The 17,135-nt window shown below is 41.4% G+C and overlaps 1 protein-coding gene across 1 annotated transcript; it reads left to right on the top strand.

Annotated features, from left to right (window-relative positions):
- The first annotated feature begins 11,420 nt into the window (after positions 1-11,420).
- Positions 11,421-15,110, top strand: MED10 (mediator complex subunit 10). Its single transcript, XM_015854382.2, has 4 exons — positions 11,421-11,601; positions 11,714-11,797; positions 12,546-12,648; positions 14,273-15,110. Exons 1-4 carry the CDS (start codon positions 11,441-11,443, stop codon positions 14,366-14,368), a joined length of 444 nt encoding a protein of 147 aa, XP_015709868.1. The 5' UTR covers positions 11,421-11,440; the 3' UTR covers positions 14,369-15,110.
- Positions 15,111-17,135: the final 2,025 nt, after the last annotated feature.

The raw sequence follows: 17,135 nt of genomic DNA, 5'->3' as shown, positions 1-17,135 counted from the left end.
ACGGTTAGTGAGCATGGCAGGGATGGGCTGATGTAGGACTAGATGATTTTGGAGGTCATTTCCAACCTCATTTCTAACCTCAGTGATTCAGTTTCCCCCTTTTTCTTCTAGCTGTTATTTAACCGCTTGCTTTTACCAGTGAGTCCGCATTCAGCAGGTGACAATTCACCATCAACAGATGGTATGAAACACAGCTAATGTCTTTGCCAGGTTTTCTAAAGGACAGATCTGTCTGATAAACCACAGGTTAGATAATCTTGCCGTTTTTAAGATCAAGAAGAAGCAGAATTATCTTTGCTTTTCAAGTATGGCGTTACTAAGGGCTCGAAATCATCTTAATAAGACTGCAGTCTGTGTTTTGGTGAGTATATGAGTGGAGCAGGATGTGCAGGGGGAGGGCAGGAGGACGTGGCTGTTCCTTCTGTCTGCAGCCAGAACAAGCACAGTGGTGTGGTGAGATAGGTCAGGGTAGGATGGATTAGGACAATCCTGGTGGGTAGCTGTGAAGGACAGGGTGCTCAGCAGCCATCCCTGTCCAAGTATCTCGTGCCAGTCGAGACTGTGGGGCACATATGTTGAGCTGAAGCAGAATGCCAATTAGCAACTGGAGGGAACCTTTGTGTTGGCTTCATTAATGTTTCAGACTGAAAGGTCACCGTGTGGTGTTCTGTGATAGTTGGCAGTAGGAGCTGTGGTCATCAATTTAACATGATGAAGGTTATTTACCTTTCTCATGTGACTGCTGAGTTATCTGCCCAGTGGTCTGCAAAGGGAGACCTGAGCCAAGCAGTAGCTCTGTGGCTTGATGCCACTGAGTTGTAAAGCAGCACAAGATGGATGATGGAGGTGATGAGAAAGCTGTTGGGTTGGTGTGGAGGGTGCGATAGGTATGCCCTGACAAATGGGGCTGTGCTGTGACAGAGAGCTGCTCTGACATCTGGTTCAGACTGTGCCTTGCTGCCTATAGGGTAAAAAAGCTGTTGTGATGTAGCAAGCTCTTCTTTTTCAGCCCTAGGCTTCCTCAGTGAGGGGATTAATTGGTTAGTCCAGGTTGGAATATTGATGGCTGCAAGTCTAGGAAAACCAGCATGTCTTGAGGAAAACCAGAATGTCTTGAGGAAAACCAGAATGAAACAGCTTGGCAGTGGGGATCCTCCTGTGTTGATAAGGTGGTCCTTATCCACATCATCAGTGGCTCAAGAAAACTCTTAAAAGATTTTGGTCTGAGATCTCTGTGGAATCTTCATCAATTCTTACTCCATAGTCTCTTACACACTATACCGTGGAGTGTACCAGGCCCAGCACTGCCAGCTGAGCAAGGGAAGAAGCTGTCCTGCTCTGCTCTGCGCTGATGCATTCTCACTATGAGTTTGGGTGCCACAACGTAAGAAGGACATAAAACTATTAAAGAGTGTTCAAAGAAGGGCTACAAAGATGGTGAAGGGTCTGAGGGCAAGGCATATGAGGAGTAGCTGAGGTCTGTTTGTTTCCTCAGCCCAGAGCAGAGGAGCTGATGGGAGGCCTCATGGTGGCTGCAGCTCCTCACAGGGAGTGGAGGGCAGTGCTGAGCTCTGCTCTGTGTGACAGCGACAGGGCCCGAGGGAACGGCATGGAGCTGTGCCAGAGGAGGGGCAGCTGGGATTAGGGAAAGGGCCTGCACCAGAGGGCAGCGGGCATGGAACAGACTCCTCATGGCAGCAGGCATGACCCCAAGCCACTGGAGTTCAAGGAGCATTAGGACAATGCTGTCAGACATAGGGTTTGAGCTTTGTGTGGCTCTTTGTGGAGCCACAATGATTCTTATAAGTCCACTCCAACTCAGGATGTTCAATAGTTGATCTCTTGATTCCAACCTCTACAATTCTGAGATTCTATGTGATTTGATGATTTTATCTGTAAACCATATTCACTGTCATACTTTCTTATTAGTTTCCGAAGTGTAGAAGTCAAACTGAACTTCTCTGCAGTCCCCAACACTGTCCTTTTTATTTTTTGGAGCAGAAATAGTTCATAGAATCATAGAATCACAAGGTTGGAAAGGACCTACAAGATCATCTAGTCCAACCATCCTTCCATTACCGTTGCTACCACAAGCTACTAAACCATATCTTGTAGCTCCTCATCCAGACACCTCTTGAACACTGCCAGGGACAGCAACTCCACCACCTCCCTGGGCAGCCATTCCAGTGCCTGACCACTCTCTGAGAGAAAAAGTTTTTCCTTATGTCTAATCTAAACCTCCTCTGGTACAACTTGTGGCCATTTCCTCAGGTCCTGTTTGTTGCCTGGGAGAAGAGGCCAAACCCCTCCTCATCACAATCTCCCTTTATGAAGTTGTAGAGTGCAGTGAGGTCTCCCCTGAGCCTCCTCTTCTCCAGACTAGTTGCTTCTCTCATGCTATAAAAAAAATGGATTGACATCTGGCAGATTTTTCATTTGCATCTTTACCTGGAGTTGATTTCAAGCCAAGCCATTGTGCATTGATTAGTGAAACTAGACAGTGTTCAAAGTTCACATCTTTGAGCAGCAGCCCTCAGCCTCACATGGAGCACAGTGGTGCTGCTGAAGGACATCCCAGGCTCTTTTAGGATGTTTACAGGAATAAAATGCACACTGTCTTAGGAGAATTAGAAGATCTGGTCTTATTTAGTACAGACCAGAAAGGACTGAATGGGGGTGTGACAGTGTATAAATGTATTTGAGAAGTAAATGTCAGAGAGGGATATTGACTTTATCACATGATCAAATGGCTGCACCGTGAGTAATCCTGAATACATTTGGACTGGAAAACTAAAGGCTTTCAGCTATCTGATGACTGAAAGGCTTGAATACTCTCCCAAGTATTGGAAGCAGTAGCCTTTGCTCCTGTAGGATAGAGCCTGAGAAGCCTACAGACATAACTGTATAACAGAATAGGATAAGAGAATGCTCAGAGATAGAAAATGAGGCTTATATTATGAGTCCCTTGGCATCTGATGCACCAGCTTCTCCAAGTGGGTGAGAAAAGACGTTAGATCACTGTTGATTCACATTTTACTAACAATAAATTCCATGCCTCAGGGCTTCCAACAGAGTTGGAAAGTATATATATATATATATGGATATATATCTCCATGCATGTATATTTATATATCCATTTTTTGTCTTCTACTGGTCTTTTCAAGTTCTTCTGCAGATCTGCAGACAGATTGTTATTGGTGGCATTAAAATCTTAAGACTTGCATACACTACTAATATCCTCAGGATTAAGCCAACTTCTAGATCTTTTAGAGTTATTTACCTAGACCATCTTAGCAGGTGCCAATGATTTCCTTTACAGCATGGAACATGGTCTCCTTTTCAGAACCAAATGAAGTTTTATTTATCAAATTCTTTGCAAATCTGAAAACACTTGAACACTTTTTTTTTTTGCAAGCTATTTATTCATCTCTTCTTTTATGATTCTATGACTCTTCCTTTGCATGTGAGTTATGTCAGCAAGCACCTTTGAATATTTATCTGCCTTCTTTCATCCTCTGAAGTGACAATGTCTGATACTGATGATGCTTCTTTGACTCCAGTCAATCCTCTGTGTTTCCTGAAGTAAAACCACATTCTCTCATCTCTCATCATACAACCATAAGGAAGGTCAATTGCAAAGCATTTATGGGTAATGAACTATTCCTCTTATTTCCAAAGGGCTTAGAAAATGCTTCGATCAGCACTGTCATCATGCTTTAGCTTCATGTTTCACAGAGTGCCAATTATAACTCCCAAGCAACTCTGCAAAAAATGTTCAGAGGGGGTGAGAAAGGATTAGAAAAGCTTTAGGAAATAGCTAGGTTGAAAGATTACTGCCAATGACTCGATTCCTCAAAAGTGAGAAGCGTGTATTTACATAGCCTGTCATTTACTTTCCCCGGGATCTGTGATCAGGTCATCACACGCTGATCCTGGAGAAGCTGCTGCTGCCACCAGCTGGTAGGTCAATGGTTCTTGGTTGGAGAGATGTCCCATGAAGACAGGCCACGAAGAAACCAACATCTACAGAAAGTCAAAGAAATGTTGCTTCTGTCCCACTTAGGGTGTTGGTGCAGATGAGCGGTTCTTTTCCTGCCCAGGCCATATGCCTAAAGATGCACACATAGATCCTGGATTATCAGAAGCTGTGTGCACTGTTGCAAACTGGCTACTGGGATTGTCATTAGAAAACCAAGGGGTGGAGACCGCTCTGTTAGATTTAGCAACAATACATGTTTTGTCTTCCAACTTCCTCAGCAGGAGAACAGAAGCAGTAAATTTGTGCTGCAGTTCTGGAAGCATTCATATTTACTAGCTGGAAAGAGGGTGTATACTTCCCTTCTTGCCATACAGCTGTAGCCACAGAGTTGGATGGTGGGTTAAACTGAACCTTCATCTACATGCACCCATTCCTACTAATCTTGACACAGGAATCACATTTTTTTTGAATCTGAGCCAGTGGTGGCATCTGTATAGAAATCCAAAAGCATGAAAGCATGTGAAAAGCAGAAAAGGCTTTATTCAGGTTTCTAGGTAAAAAATGTGGATTTAAATAAATGTCTTGTGAGTTTGGGCCAAGGCCTTGTCCAAACCTGTGACACCTGTCCAAGGAGACTGTTAATTTTGCCACTGTCGTTCTGGTGACAGAGAGAAGACAGCAGAAGGGCTGATGTCAAACCCCTGGCAGCAGGGCTTTCAGCAGGCAGGGGACCAAACAGTTCTTTAGATGGTCTCAAGCAGAGCTCATAGCTTCCTTTCAAAAGTGTCCATGTCTCCATTCTCCATGAAGAGAATTGAGGAAGACACGAATTCCACAGGGAAGACCATAGTGGACTGTTACCCATACTGAACTTCCCTGCCAGCACATCCATCTTTAGTCTGTCTAAGAGCGTGTGCCACTGAAGTTGCCATCCTGGAAAAAGAAGAACACTGAGTACTCCTGCAAATGGTGTTTTTATAAGATGATGCTGAAGATGCACACAGTATGGCCTGAGGCAGGGCTTGTAGAGACATGCAGGGTCACGACGCCTGTTGGAGTAAGGGTTGGACTAACAAGCTGAGCAAGGCAAGTCTGACACAACCTCATCCATATGTTTTGTAAGAAGAGGGCCCTGGAGCAATCCCTTATGCCAGATTTGACCTGGCATTCATCTCACATGAAGTGAGCCAAATCACTCTGAAATCAGTTCTGGGAACAGCTCAGCAAAGTAGGTGATCTGCTTCCAGGGACACTCCCAAGAATACTTTTATTTGGCAATAGTACTGGTAGGGCTCCCCAAAGAACCTGTTCAACTTAATGGTTGTGTTGATGATCTGGAGGTAAACGTAAAATTGCATATAAAGGAAAGAGCTCAGAGAAAGGCTGGTGAAGTGACAAAGGCAGCCTAAATTGAATAGTTGGGTTTGTGAGATAAATGTATTTTAACACACATAATTCACAAAGTCCTATGAGCAAACTGTGCTAGTTTATTTAACTGGAGAATATATTTACTATAGTGGCAATCAGGAAAGGAAATTAGGATTCATAACGTATCAGCAGATCAGCCCAAACTCCCAGCGGAGTCTTATAGCAAAGAGGTTTTGCAGTCCTGCAATATATTAACAGGAAAGGAGTGAGCAGCACAAAGCATGGGAGAACAGGGATCCACATCTCTGCAGAGACCAATACCAGATTTCAAGGTGCAGATCATCTTCCCTCTTCTGATGATATTGAAAAATTGGAAACGCTGCAGAAAAAGCTGAAAGCAATCCAAGAAAATTATGTAAAGAGTTCAATTTGTTTAATCTATCACACAGAGAACAGAGGAAATGATTAAATTATTTGATTAAAGCACGGAATATTCAGAACAAACTAACTGGATAATAAAGCATTTCTTCACTGGCTAGAAAAAGATGTGGAAAGAATAGATACCTATAAACGAGTCTCACTCAGACAACTTCTGTGAGTAAAACCCATTTTAAGGCTGGATGCTGGACATAACATTCCTAGAGATGCAGGCAGATTGTAAAGAGAGTGAGATAAGAATGCACATGAGTGTGGAGAATGACTATGAAATTGGAGAGTTGTTGAATCCTCTGGAAAAAAAAATAAATAGCAAGAGTCTTTAGTTCAGTGCTTTTGGGGAAGGACCTATAAGTGTTGGGGCACAAACACAGATACACATGCACCCGCTCTGTTTAACACTTACAAAAGTCCCTGCTTAGCTTTTTTTGGCCTGGAAGTGCTTTCAGGCACATTTGAGGAGCTAGAATGTAGATAAGGTCACTGCATACCAGCTGGACTCCAGATCTACTAGATTTGGAAGAGCAAAATTACTGCATGAACAAGCTCCTGATCCTGCCACTTCTTTAATAAATAAATATGGATTGTTTCAATAAGAACTAGATCAAGCCCTGATGTATAAATGCACCATCCCACTAGTTGGTGGTAAGGGATGTATTGTTACAAGTAATTAACGAACAGGTTATCTACATGGAAACTATCATTACACCTCTTATTCAGCTGAATAATGGGATTACTCTGGGAAAACTGTTTATTTTGTCACTTTATTTTTTACAGTAAGATAAGAAAATGCAGCGTGCTTTGGAATAAGTCCAAAACCATCTCAGACATAAATACCATCAACTTCACAGAATCACAGAATTATCAAGGTTGGAAAGGACCTAGAAGATCATCTAGTCCAACCATTCCCAACACTTCCCAGCTAAATCATGTTCCTCAACACAACATCCAAACGTTTCTTGAACACTCCCATGGTCAGTGACTCCACCACCTCCCTGGGCAGTGCATTCCAATGCCTGACTACCCAATTGATATATCGAGAACAATAAAACAGTATTCTTCGTGTTGCACACATCCATCTTCTTCTCTTTTGCTTATCACCTGTTGCAGTCAAAACAAGGCAGGGTAGTTGGCTTATAAGAAAGGATTTTTAGGTAGCTGATACCCCCAGTTAATTACATAAAATTTCAACATACATTTCTGGGCCTGTAGAGGCAGAATGAGAAAGGAATCCATGGATTAGATACATTAATGTAGAAGACAATAGAAGCAAAGTGAAAAAGAAAGTGGAAAGACTGAAGGAGAGAAAAAGATCCATAACTGGAACAAGTGTTCTGTATTTACTATATTTACTAATTCTGTTTTATTGGCCAGTGGCATAAAATTGGAGCTGGGTGGAGAATCACAGTTCCAGAGATGGACAAAGTGATTAATAATCAGTGTCTTCTTATATTTCTGAGAAAAAAAAAAAAAAAAGGTGACAATATCTGTATTTAAACACTCCATTGTGCCATATTACACTAGAAAGGTCATTTGTATGGAGTATATAATCATACATGAAAATGGTGGATAGTTGTTTGTTTGTTTTTCAGACCGGCACCTAAAAAACCAGTTTCAAATCAACCTTGTTATACTCTGCTTTGTAAGAAACCACCATGCAGTCTGCCTACATCCTACACAGCACGTCATTCTTAGAAAGTTCCAACAGATGGGACAGCTAACAGTAATGACACAGATTCAGATAAAGGCTCAGCAGTAATCGGAAGCGAATGCTGAAGAGTGAGGACATGACAAATATGGATGAGAACACTCCTGAAATGCTGTCTTGGACTTGGAATGCCTTCAGTTCAGGGGATTTCCTAAGCCAGACATAATTTATCTACCACTCTACCAAGCATTTGTCCCATTTCCATTTCACACCAACTAAGCTTTTGCTGTCTGTAGCATCAATTGGGAAGTAATTCTCCAAGGCTGCTAAACTTTGCATGACAAAAATCACTTGTGATTGTTTTTTCTTTTGTGTGTGTGTGCTTCTGTTGGCTTCACTGGGTTCTTGTGCTGAAAGACAGTTTAGCTTCCAGACCAATCATGACAGTATAGATAGAGAAAAACCTCTGCTGAAGATGTCTTCACTGGGCTCTCACTCAAGCTGACAAGTCTCTTCCTATTCAGTTTTCTAGTACTGAAACCATTTCATATTTACCATTCATACTGCCATTTCATCTTGGCAGCCCTTCTCTGGCTTTAACCCAAGTCTACTCCTGGGAACCAGAACTGCACACAGTATTCAAGGTTGGGGTGAACTGTGAATTTATGCACTGTCATAATGACGTTTTCTACTTTGTCTTCAAATTCCTAACAATTCCTCTCTGTAGGACTTCTGATCATGGCCGAGCTCTGAGCTGATATTCTCACAGAACTTTCTTTTGCTGTCCAAGAGTGTTGATCTTGTTTGGAGCAAGAGGCCATCAGCCATGAGTCGCCATCATGTCATGAGTTTACATTTTGGTTTTGTTTGCTCTGTGTGTCATTTTACCTTGACTATGTGCATTTCTTTGCACATTTTTTTTGCTCAGTTACCAAACCTCTTCAGGTCCTTTGACACTTTCCAACAACCTGCATTCATCTTTACTCCCCAGACTAACCTTCTCATGAACCAATTCTCTCATTCCACTGTTTGATTTCTCTTCTGGGTCACCTACGAGCATGTCAAACGGCGCAAATTTCAGCACAGATCCCTTTAGAATTCTTTTGGGAATCACTCACCCGTGAAATAATTTAATATTTGCTCCTACTCCATGTTTCCTATTTGGCAATTAGTTCTTCATTCATGCCGGGATTTCTCCTCTTATGCCATTGTTTTAGTTCCTCCGAAGACTTTTGTTAAGGAATTTGCCAAAAGCCAATGGGAAATTCATGTAGACTGTATCAATTAGAGCTCTCTTATCCACATGCTTGCCGACCCCTTGAAAAAATTCATTAGAAGTTTACAAAATCAGATTTTCTGTTACATAACCCATGTTACTCTTCCCAAATGGGTCACGCTGATCTACATGGCCTCTCATTCTATCCTTTATTACAAATTCTACTTAACTGCCCAGTACAGATGTCTGGCTTACAAGCCTGTAATTTCCTGCTCTCTCCATGGAGATAAAGGTAGGTCTGCAATATGATTACTTAAATGATGAACCGTGCAATTTTCTTTCTAAATCTTTCTGTCTCTGTATCTTCTGATTCATTGATTATGTGTCAGCCTATCTGTCCATCTATCTTCTGTCTATCTATGCCTCTCATTGGAACACAAGCTTCTGTTTTGCCTTTCCCCCCCCCCCCCCCAAATAGGAAAATACTCTCCAAGTTGTAGGTAGCAAAGAATTTAATAACTAGCTGTATATTTATTGCTATTTTTAATCTTAGATCACTGTGCACATGTTTATCTAACAATATTCGCTAATCTCAAATAACCAGCCTAGTTAGTATAGATTTAATATGAAATGCATATCCCTATATTTGATGGTCAACTTCTATTATTTCCTCCACTCAGATATTTTAACTGAGTTATAGTGGGTACTGGGCACAGAGCAGACTTCACTCATCACAAGAAACTAAGTCATGTTTCTTTAGCTCCACAAAGAGGGGGGAGAGGAGGCTTTAGCAGTATCTCAAAGACTATTCTTGTTACTGGATTTAAAGCATGTTAGTCTGCTCCATACGTCTAGTGAATGTGTTTAAAGCATCTTTTCCCTCAAGCAAAGATGGTTATCATGTTTGAATCCCAGCAACTGGTGATCAATAGGCAATGGATTTATTTATCATATGGCGACAATACTTGACAGGGACAAGAACTGACTGATTGCTTTTTGCAGCCTTGGATTGCTTTTACAATTTAGCATTTGCACAGTGCCAAATTTTCCTTAATATTTAATGCTGTTTGCAATCACTCACTTTTCAACTTTGTGTCAGCATACTTAAAGTTATGAGCTCCGGAACAGTGCTTTGATTTTAGCGAGGATGCAGCTTTATGCTGCTTAACTGGCACAGTAACTGAGCAAAGAACTGGCCATTTTTTGGTGTTTTCACTGATAGGATATAAGGAAGAAAAAAATATAGCTAATAAAAAGTCAATGAATTAGGTACTGCTCATTTTGATGGTTCTCTGTCAAACAGAAATGGCTGGATGTTATAACTACAAATATCTAAAATACATTCTATTTACTGACTGAATATCATAGCCATATTAGTTCTTAATCCAAATATCCATTCAAATAGCACAGTGAATCAAAGCATGAGATTCTTATCTGCTGTAACCTGACAGCAAACTCCACTTAACTCAGTGGTAGCATGGCAGGCACAAAGGGCTGACTTTTGATTCTAATTGACATTACTTCTCAGACTCAGGTGAAAACAGGCATACTGGAAATAAGCTATTGATAAAACATACTGCTACTGTGAAGTGCCAGGGGAATTCAAACATGTCAAATAATCTTCCTGCAAGGAAAACGATAGCTGGTACTTTTAATAGTGACTGATATTTTGTCATTCTCCAGTTAAACTCTTTGCGTTTCTTATTGTCAGGTGGACTACTATGTTACTTCTATTTCTTACACACTTTAAAGAAACAAATAACTTGTACAGATGGGGAAGATAACGAGCCCTTCTCAGACAATCAGTCAATGGCTCCTCCATTGCTTTTCATGTATTACATCAAGCCTTTTCTTTCCATTGCTCAAGGAATGCTTAATTTCCACACAGAGCAGGATAGCCAGAGGAACTGAAAGATCCCATCACCACGATGACTGTAAAACCATGGTGAGAGCAGATTTGAGATTTGGATTCTAGTTTTGTAGCAATGGACAGGGATGTATTTTGGAAGCTGGGTAGAAAGGCTGTTCGATGTTCAGATGCAGCTATCACATCATGGAGGCTGCAGCAGCAGAGACTGAGCAGGGAGCTCCCAGACTGACCCGTGGGAATGGTTTTAAGTTAAAAGAGGGAAGATTTAGGTTAGATGTTAGGGGGAAGTTCTTCACTAGGAGAGTGGTTAGGCCCTGGAACAGGCTGCCCAGGGAGGTTGTGGATGCCCCGTCCTTGGAGGTGTTCAAGGCCAGGCTGGATAGGGCCCTGGGCAACCTGATCTAGTAAAGGTGTATGTTTGGTGGCCCTGCTAGGCAGGGAGGTTGGAACTACATGATCCTTGAGGTCCCTTCCAAGCAGGTCATTCTGTGATTCTGTGACTCTGTGATTCTGTGACCCCTTCTGAGGAGGTGCTGGCAATTCCATCATGATGCGTGCATCCCACCCTGCTCTGCAGTCCTAAAAGAACAGCAAACAAAGCAACGCTAAGGGCTGCGGAATGATCCATAGCACCAAACTCCAATTATCTGATGCTTATAAGAGGCGCTAAATATAATTTAGTATTGATTTACCTCGGGGGTAAATAATACTTCTCATTATTTGCAGTTGTGTATTTGATAAATCTGCAGAGCCCAAAGCAAACACCGGCTCGTGCAAATTAACTTTTATAGATCTTATTTTTGTTCAGAACTCATTTTCCATCGGCTCTGACACCACAGCAACACCACAGCGAGAAGCCGGGGCCTGAAACAAGAGGCGCGGCCTACATGTATTTCCTCCCTCTCACCCAGCCGCCTTCCGCGCATGCACTGTGGCCCGGAAGGTGCTCGGGCCGCTATGGCGATGGCGGAGAAGTTCGACTCGTTGGAGGAGCACCTGGAGAAGTTCGTAGAGAACATCCGGCAGCTCGGCATCATCGTTAGCGACTTCCAGCCCAGCAGCCAGGCCGGCCTCAACCAGAAACTGTGAGCCGCTCCCGTGCTTTGGTTGCGAGAGTGGGGCCGGGGTTGAGGTGCCGCAGGGTGTGGTGACAGGGAGCGAAGAGCCCGCTAAGCAGCTCCGCTTTTCTTCCTGCAGGAATTTCATGGTGACGGGCCTACAGGACATCGACAAGTGCCGGCAGCAGCTTCACGACATCAGCGTGCCCTTGGAGGTGTTTGAGTGAGTGGCTTCTCCCGTACTGGAGCTGTGTGTCTCCTGAGTTGTTGCGAGCTGGCAGGGAGCGCTTCCTGCTTGTGGAGGGGTGGCAGGAAGGGGAAGGGAGAGCTCTGGGCAACAGCTCTCATGTAAATGCATGAGCTAACTTAGCTCTTCTATTGTAAGTCCAGGTATTGTTTTGCTATGATCCAGTGTCTGACTGCCAGTATTAGGGTTTCTCAAGTCTACCATAATATCCTAAACCTTTCATTTTCTTCCATCAGTGTGATTAAGTTTCTCTTAACTAAATATTTAACGCAGCAAAGGAAAAATAGGCTTATGATTCCTGGTGCAGGTGCTGGTACTGCTTTCACTACCATATGTAGGTTGCTGTGAAAGTAATGCTTCCTGCTTATTTGCATGAAAACTACAGTAGAGAAAGACAGTGCAATGACATTGTTTGATAAAGAAGATTCTCAGCTACAACACACTACTCTAAGGTCATTACCACTATCCACCAGTGAGCAGGAGCCTGTGTGCTGTGCTTGTAACTGTATATTTTTCAGAACTATAGGCTCTCTACAAACAAACGTTTACAACTGTGTATTGTGACAGCTGCTACTTGGAGTTGTATTTTGAAAGTAACTAATCTAAACTCTGGTATAGTATCAAAAAATGATATCAAGGATGACAGGAGGGTGAATAATTCTGTTCCTTAGGGAACTTTCTAGTACTAATGATAGCACCTAAGTGATGACTTTTGCATTTTCAGGTACATAGATCAAGGACGCAACCCTCAGCTTTACACTAAGGAATGCCTGGAGAGAGCTTTGGCTAAGAATGAGCAAGTGAAAGGAAAAATTGACACAATGAAGGTAAAACCAGAAATGGTGAAAGTACTAATGTCATAATGCATCTGAGCAGTTATTTTCTGTAAATGTGTGTGGTTTTGCTTGCACAGTTAATCATATTTTCCTGTTAGGTGGTTGGCATTAGGGATTGCTCTGCATCCCTGTAGCTTAGCAGGAATGCCATTACAACCTGTTCTGGAAAGGAAATCTGCAATTGACTCTATAACTGGTGGTACAGATGTTGCTATGTCTTATTTTTGACTATGGATGTGTATTATAGATCTCTTCACTATTTGTGCTTTGACTACCATAGAGTACTTCATGCTCACAGTGATTTGTGTAAATCTAGAAATAGGCAAAGCAGAGGAGGGGGTACTTGTACCGTCTTGAATAGATCTTAGGCTAGTAAAATGGCAAACGTGCTATATAAGCCCAAGTTAATCCTTACTGAATGACTTTAAACATATTTTAGTATTTAGGGTTTTCTGAACTTGTACTTGTAGAACAGCATACCAGAATGTTTAGCTTCTTAGCGTTTAACTACTGCTGAAAGACAGAATCAGAAAAGAAGTGTATTGTGACTGAAAGGGTTATTTGTGTTTCAGAACATTCTTAGGCTGAATTCTGAAATTATGGGGGATGGGAGTTTGTACTGCAGGATATATATTCATCTATGTATGTTTTAAGCATTTTTTTTTTCTTGATGTAAAGCTTGTTGCTCATAAAAGTTGTAGGAAGAATTATTCAACTGTAAACCAGGTGCCAGTTCTTGGAGGTGGAGCTATTTACATGCCAAATCAAATGGACACGTCCTTTATCAGCTTCACATTAACAAAGCCATCTAAACAAGACGCGTTTACAATTAAGGATGTATGGCCTGAAGTGCAATGTATCCAGTCCCTGAAATTTTGACTGTTTATGGTTAGTTTTTAGGTATCTTAGTTAAGCTGGATGGATTTAATTCTCATCTGTCTTACTGTTTGTTCTGGGCCATCTTATATTGGTAATGGGGGGAGGGAAAGAGGACCATATGCTTGTCTTGAATTTCAGTAATGTCACTTATTGTCTACTTCCTGCATTTTCTTGCCCTGTAAAGGGGAATAAAGTACTTTCTTTCCATGCTAGGAGATAAGAAAGCAATTGCAATAGGGAGGGCTTCTTAGTTTTAAATTGTCTCAGGAGTTTCATGGAAAGCATCAGAAAGGAAAGTGGTGATTAAAAAAAATAAGAAGGAAAAAATATTTTGAGACTTAAGCCTATAAGTCCAGAATATTTTCATTTACAATTGTGTTATAATTTATAGATTTAATGTATATCATGTGTAGAAGAAACTGCTTAGAGGTGCAGAGGTGAAATCCCAGGCAGATATCAACATGCAGTAGTCTATCAGAGGTATAAGTATTCTAGCATTTTAGTCTGCTTGATACTCTGCCAGCAGACTTCATTTGAGTGTTTTCTTTGAATTTCATGAGTGTCGCTTGGTGTCTTTTTTTAATACCATTCTCTTCAGTCGCTGAAATGTAGGACTCTTGTACAAAAGATTTCTATTAATTGGGTAACATTACTTAAGAAAACCTAATAAATGATGCAGTTGGTGTGCATGCATATGTATGTATATATGTGTACATATATATATTTTTCTTTCCAGAAGTTTAAAAGTCTTTTAATTCAAGAACTAACAAAGGTGTTCCCTGAAGACATGGCAAAGTACAAAGCTATACGAGGCGAGGATCCTCCTCCTTAAGCAGACCTTTGATATCTCTCAATGCATCAATTCTATGGACTGACACCACTCTTAAGAAAAACATTGACTGAAGTAACAGGGTATCCAAAAGTTTTGTTAACAACTCTACTAAAAATGGCAGAGATGGGATGTAAAGGAGCTTGAGGATTGCACATGGTTCTGGAGTGAAGGTAATGCATCTTCCTGAAGACTTTCACTCAAGGATTGCAGTTGGAACTTCTTGTGGTACCCTGTTCTTTCTTGAAGGATTTCAGAGATGTTTTGATAATTCACAGGCATTTATATGGCATTTCCTACAGAGTGTGGCTTTGGAGCAAGAGATTGTGGTGGTGGTTGTTTTGGTTTGTGGTTTGTTTTTGGTTTTGCTTTCTAAGAAGTGTGCTCCAGGATTATGGGTTTTTTGACAAATGTATTTATTCTACTTGATTATTTTCTATTTATGACCATCTTTTTTTTTTTTTTTATTACAGTCCAAACAATTGACTCTTATAATCTTGCCAAATTCTCTTGAATAGGAGCCTGTCATGAGCTCCACTTTGCATGTGTCATAATGAATTGCAGTCCAGAAAACCTTGAGGTGATTGTGTTCTGTAGGCTGCAGTGCGGATGGCTGATATTGAAAGGGAGCATGCTTGGGGATTAGCTCCTCAGCAATGTTGGTATTTTGTATATGTAGACCTTTGTTAAATGCTAATCGCTTTCTGTAAGCAGGTTGTAGAATAAAAAGTTTGTAATCATGATATTTTACTGTGTTTCTTTTGTATGCTGCTCTTGGGAGAATGAATTGAAAGCTGTGAAAAATGGCATATTCCTTGGTTTCAGCAATAGGAATGAAATCTGCATCAAAACTCGAAGATGATGCCAAAAGCTTGGCATTTTGGCTTCTGTAGTTGGTCGTTGGGGTTCTTTGTTTACAGAATCACAGAATTGTAGGGGTTGGAAGGGACCTCTAGAGATCATCAAGTCCAACCCCCCTGCCAAAGCAGGCTCCCTACACCACGTCACACAGGTAGGCGTCCAGGCGGGTCTTGAATATCTCCAGAGAAGGAGACTCCACCACCTCCCTGGGCAGCCTGTTCCAGTGCTCCGTCACCCTCACCATAAAGAAGTTCTTCCGCACATTCGTGCGGAACTTCCTATGCTGTACTTCCATCCCATTACCCCTAGTGCTATCCCCATGCACAACTGGAAAGAGACCAGCCTCACCACTACACCTCCCACATCTTTTCTTTGTTTCCTTGCATATTCTTCCCCATTACCGGGCCTGGAGGAATGCTTGAAGTAAGGTGTATGATTTGCACCTACTGCCTCTAAAAACAGTGGACTGAATACAGGGCATGGGTAAAGTAACTAAAATAAATAAAAATAAGCAATTAGACTGTCCTGGTGATTAGAATTCTATGTTAAAATTCTATTCTATAAACTACAGGGTAAGTCTCCTAATACTTCACAGGAGCATCCTTAGTAGCTTTCATTTTTGTATGCCAGCTTAGGGAAAAATAACTGTAAACTGACTTGCTGGATGAGTGCTGGAACAGGTTGACCAAACAGGTGGTAGTATCTCAATTTCTGGAGGTTTTCAAGCACTGAACAAGACCTTGAGCAATCTGATGGAGTTTTGTAGTTGATTGGGCCACGATGAACTCCAGAGGTTTCTTCCAGATCAGTACGATTTTGTAATTCAGTGGTTCAAATAATGTAATGACTTGCTAGGATCAGAGAAATAGAGAAATCACTTTTTTTGCCTATTTTTGAGATGTTATCTGCACGAGTTATGTATTTCAAAGAGAAATTGTATAAGGAGAGACTTAAAAATCTGGAAAAAAAGTATTCTAAGTACTGAGCTGAAAAGCGCATTAGTAAAATAGAAAGATCATGGTGAGGAGTTGTTTCTGAATTCCCTTATTTGAGCATCATATTTCTAATCTTACTGAGACTAAATAGTTGGCAGGATGTGTTTGCAGCTCTGCAGAGCACAGAGTCAAGGTGACACAAGAATCTGCTCCGCTCTAGGAACACTGTGCTTACTGCATATATTTTCTGTATATTTTCTTAAAGAAAATAATGGAGAATCACGCATTGTAAGATACTTCCGTAACAAGCTTCCTAATTCTATTAATTTGAATTCTTTGTTTTCTGTATTATGATATATTAATACCAAGAACTATACCATATGTAATTCAGACGGTAAAAAAAGAAATATCTTTCTGCACAGTATGAAAATTTTCAAGACAATTCCTTTTCTCCCCACTTCTCCACAGTCTCCTTTCAGCGAGTCATAGAGAGCGATAAGGTCTTGTCAAAGTTCATACAATTGGCCTTGTGAACCTGTGCTTGAGATGACAGTGGATACTCTAGATAAAATGCTTGAGGAAACATCACTAAAACCTAATTTAGGAGAAATTCATTGTCTGCATCTTTTTCCTGGACAAAACCTCATTGACTTTCTAGTGACTCATTCTTTCAGTAACATGCATAACCTACCCTCTTGTTGTTCTTTGAACAGTGGTCCTGCAAGTGCCCCGTGCTCCTTTCTGAATGGTTTGTATGCCTTTGGCCCCTTGCCTGTCTCTCAACAGTAGACGTGATTTGTTTCTAGGCTATTCTCTGAATGGCGGATACAATTTGATTTCAGGCCATTCCCTGGATGTTGGCCTATGCTGCTGTCTCTTCAGTGATCATGCAAGTGCCCCACGTCATTCTCTGAATGATGTCCACATCTGAGCCTCTCATTGTCCTCTGAATGACTGCCATGCCTGTGCCTCTT

The sequence above is a fragment of the Coturnix japonica genome, chromosome 2 (genome assembly GCF_001577835.2).
Source record: "Coturnix japonica isolate 7356 chromosome 2, Coturnix japonica 2.1, whole genome shotgun sequence".
Lineage (NCBI taxonomy): Eukaryota > Metazoa > Chordata > Aves > Galliformes > Phasianidae > Coturnix > Coturnix japonica.
The sequence above is the reverse complement of the archived record's forward strand: the minus strand, read 5'-3'. Positions and strand labels throughout refer to the sequence as shown.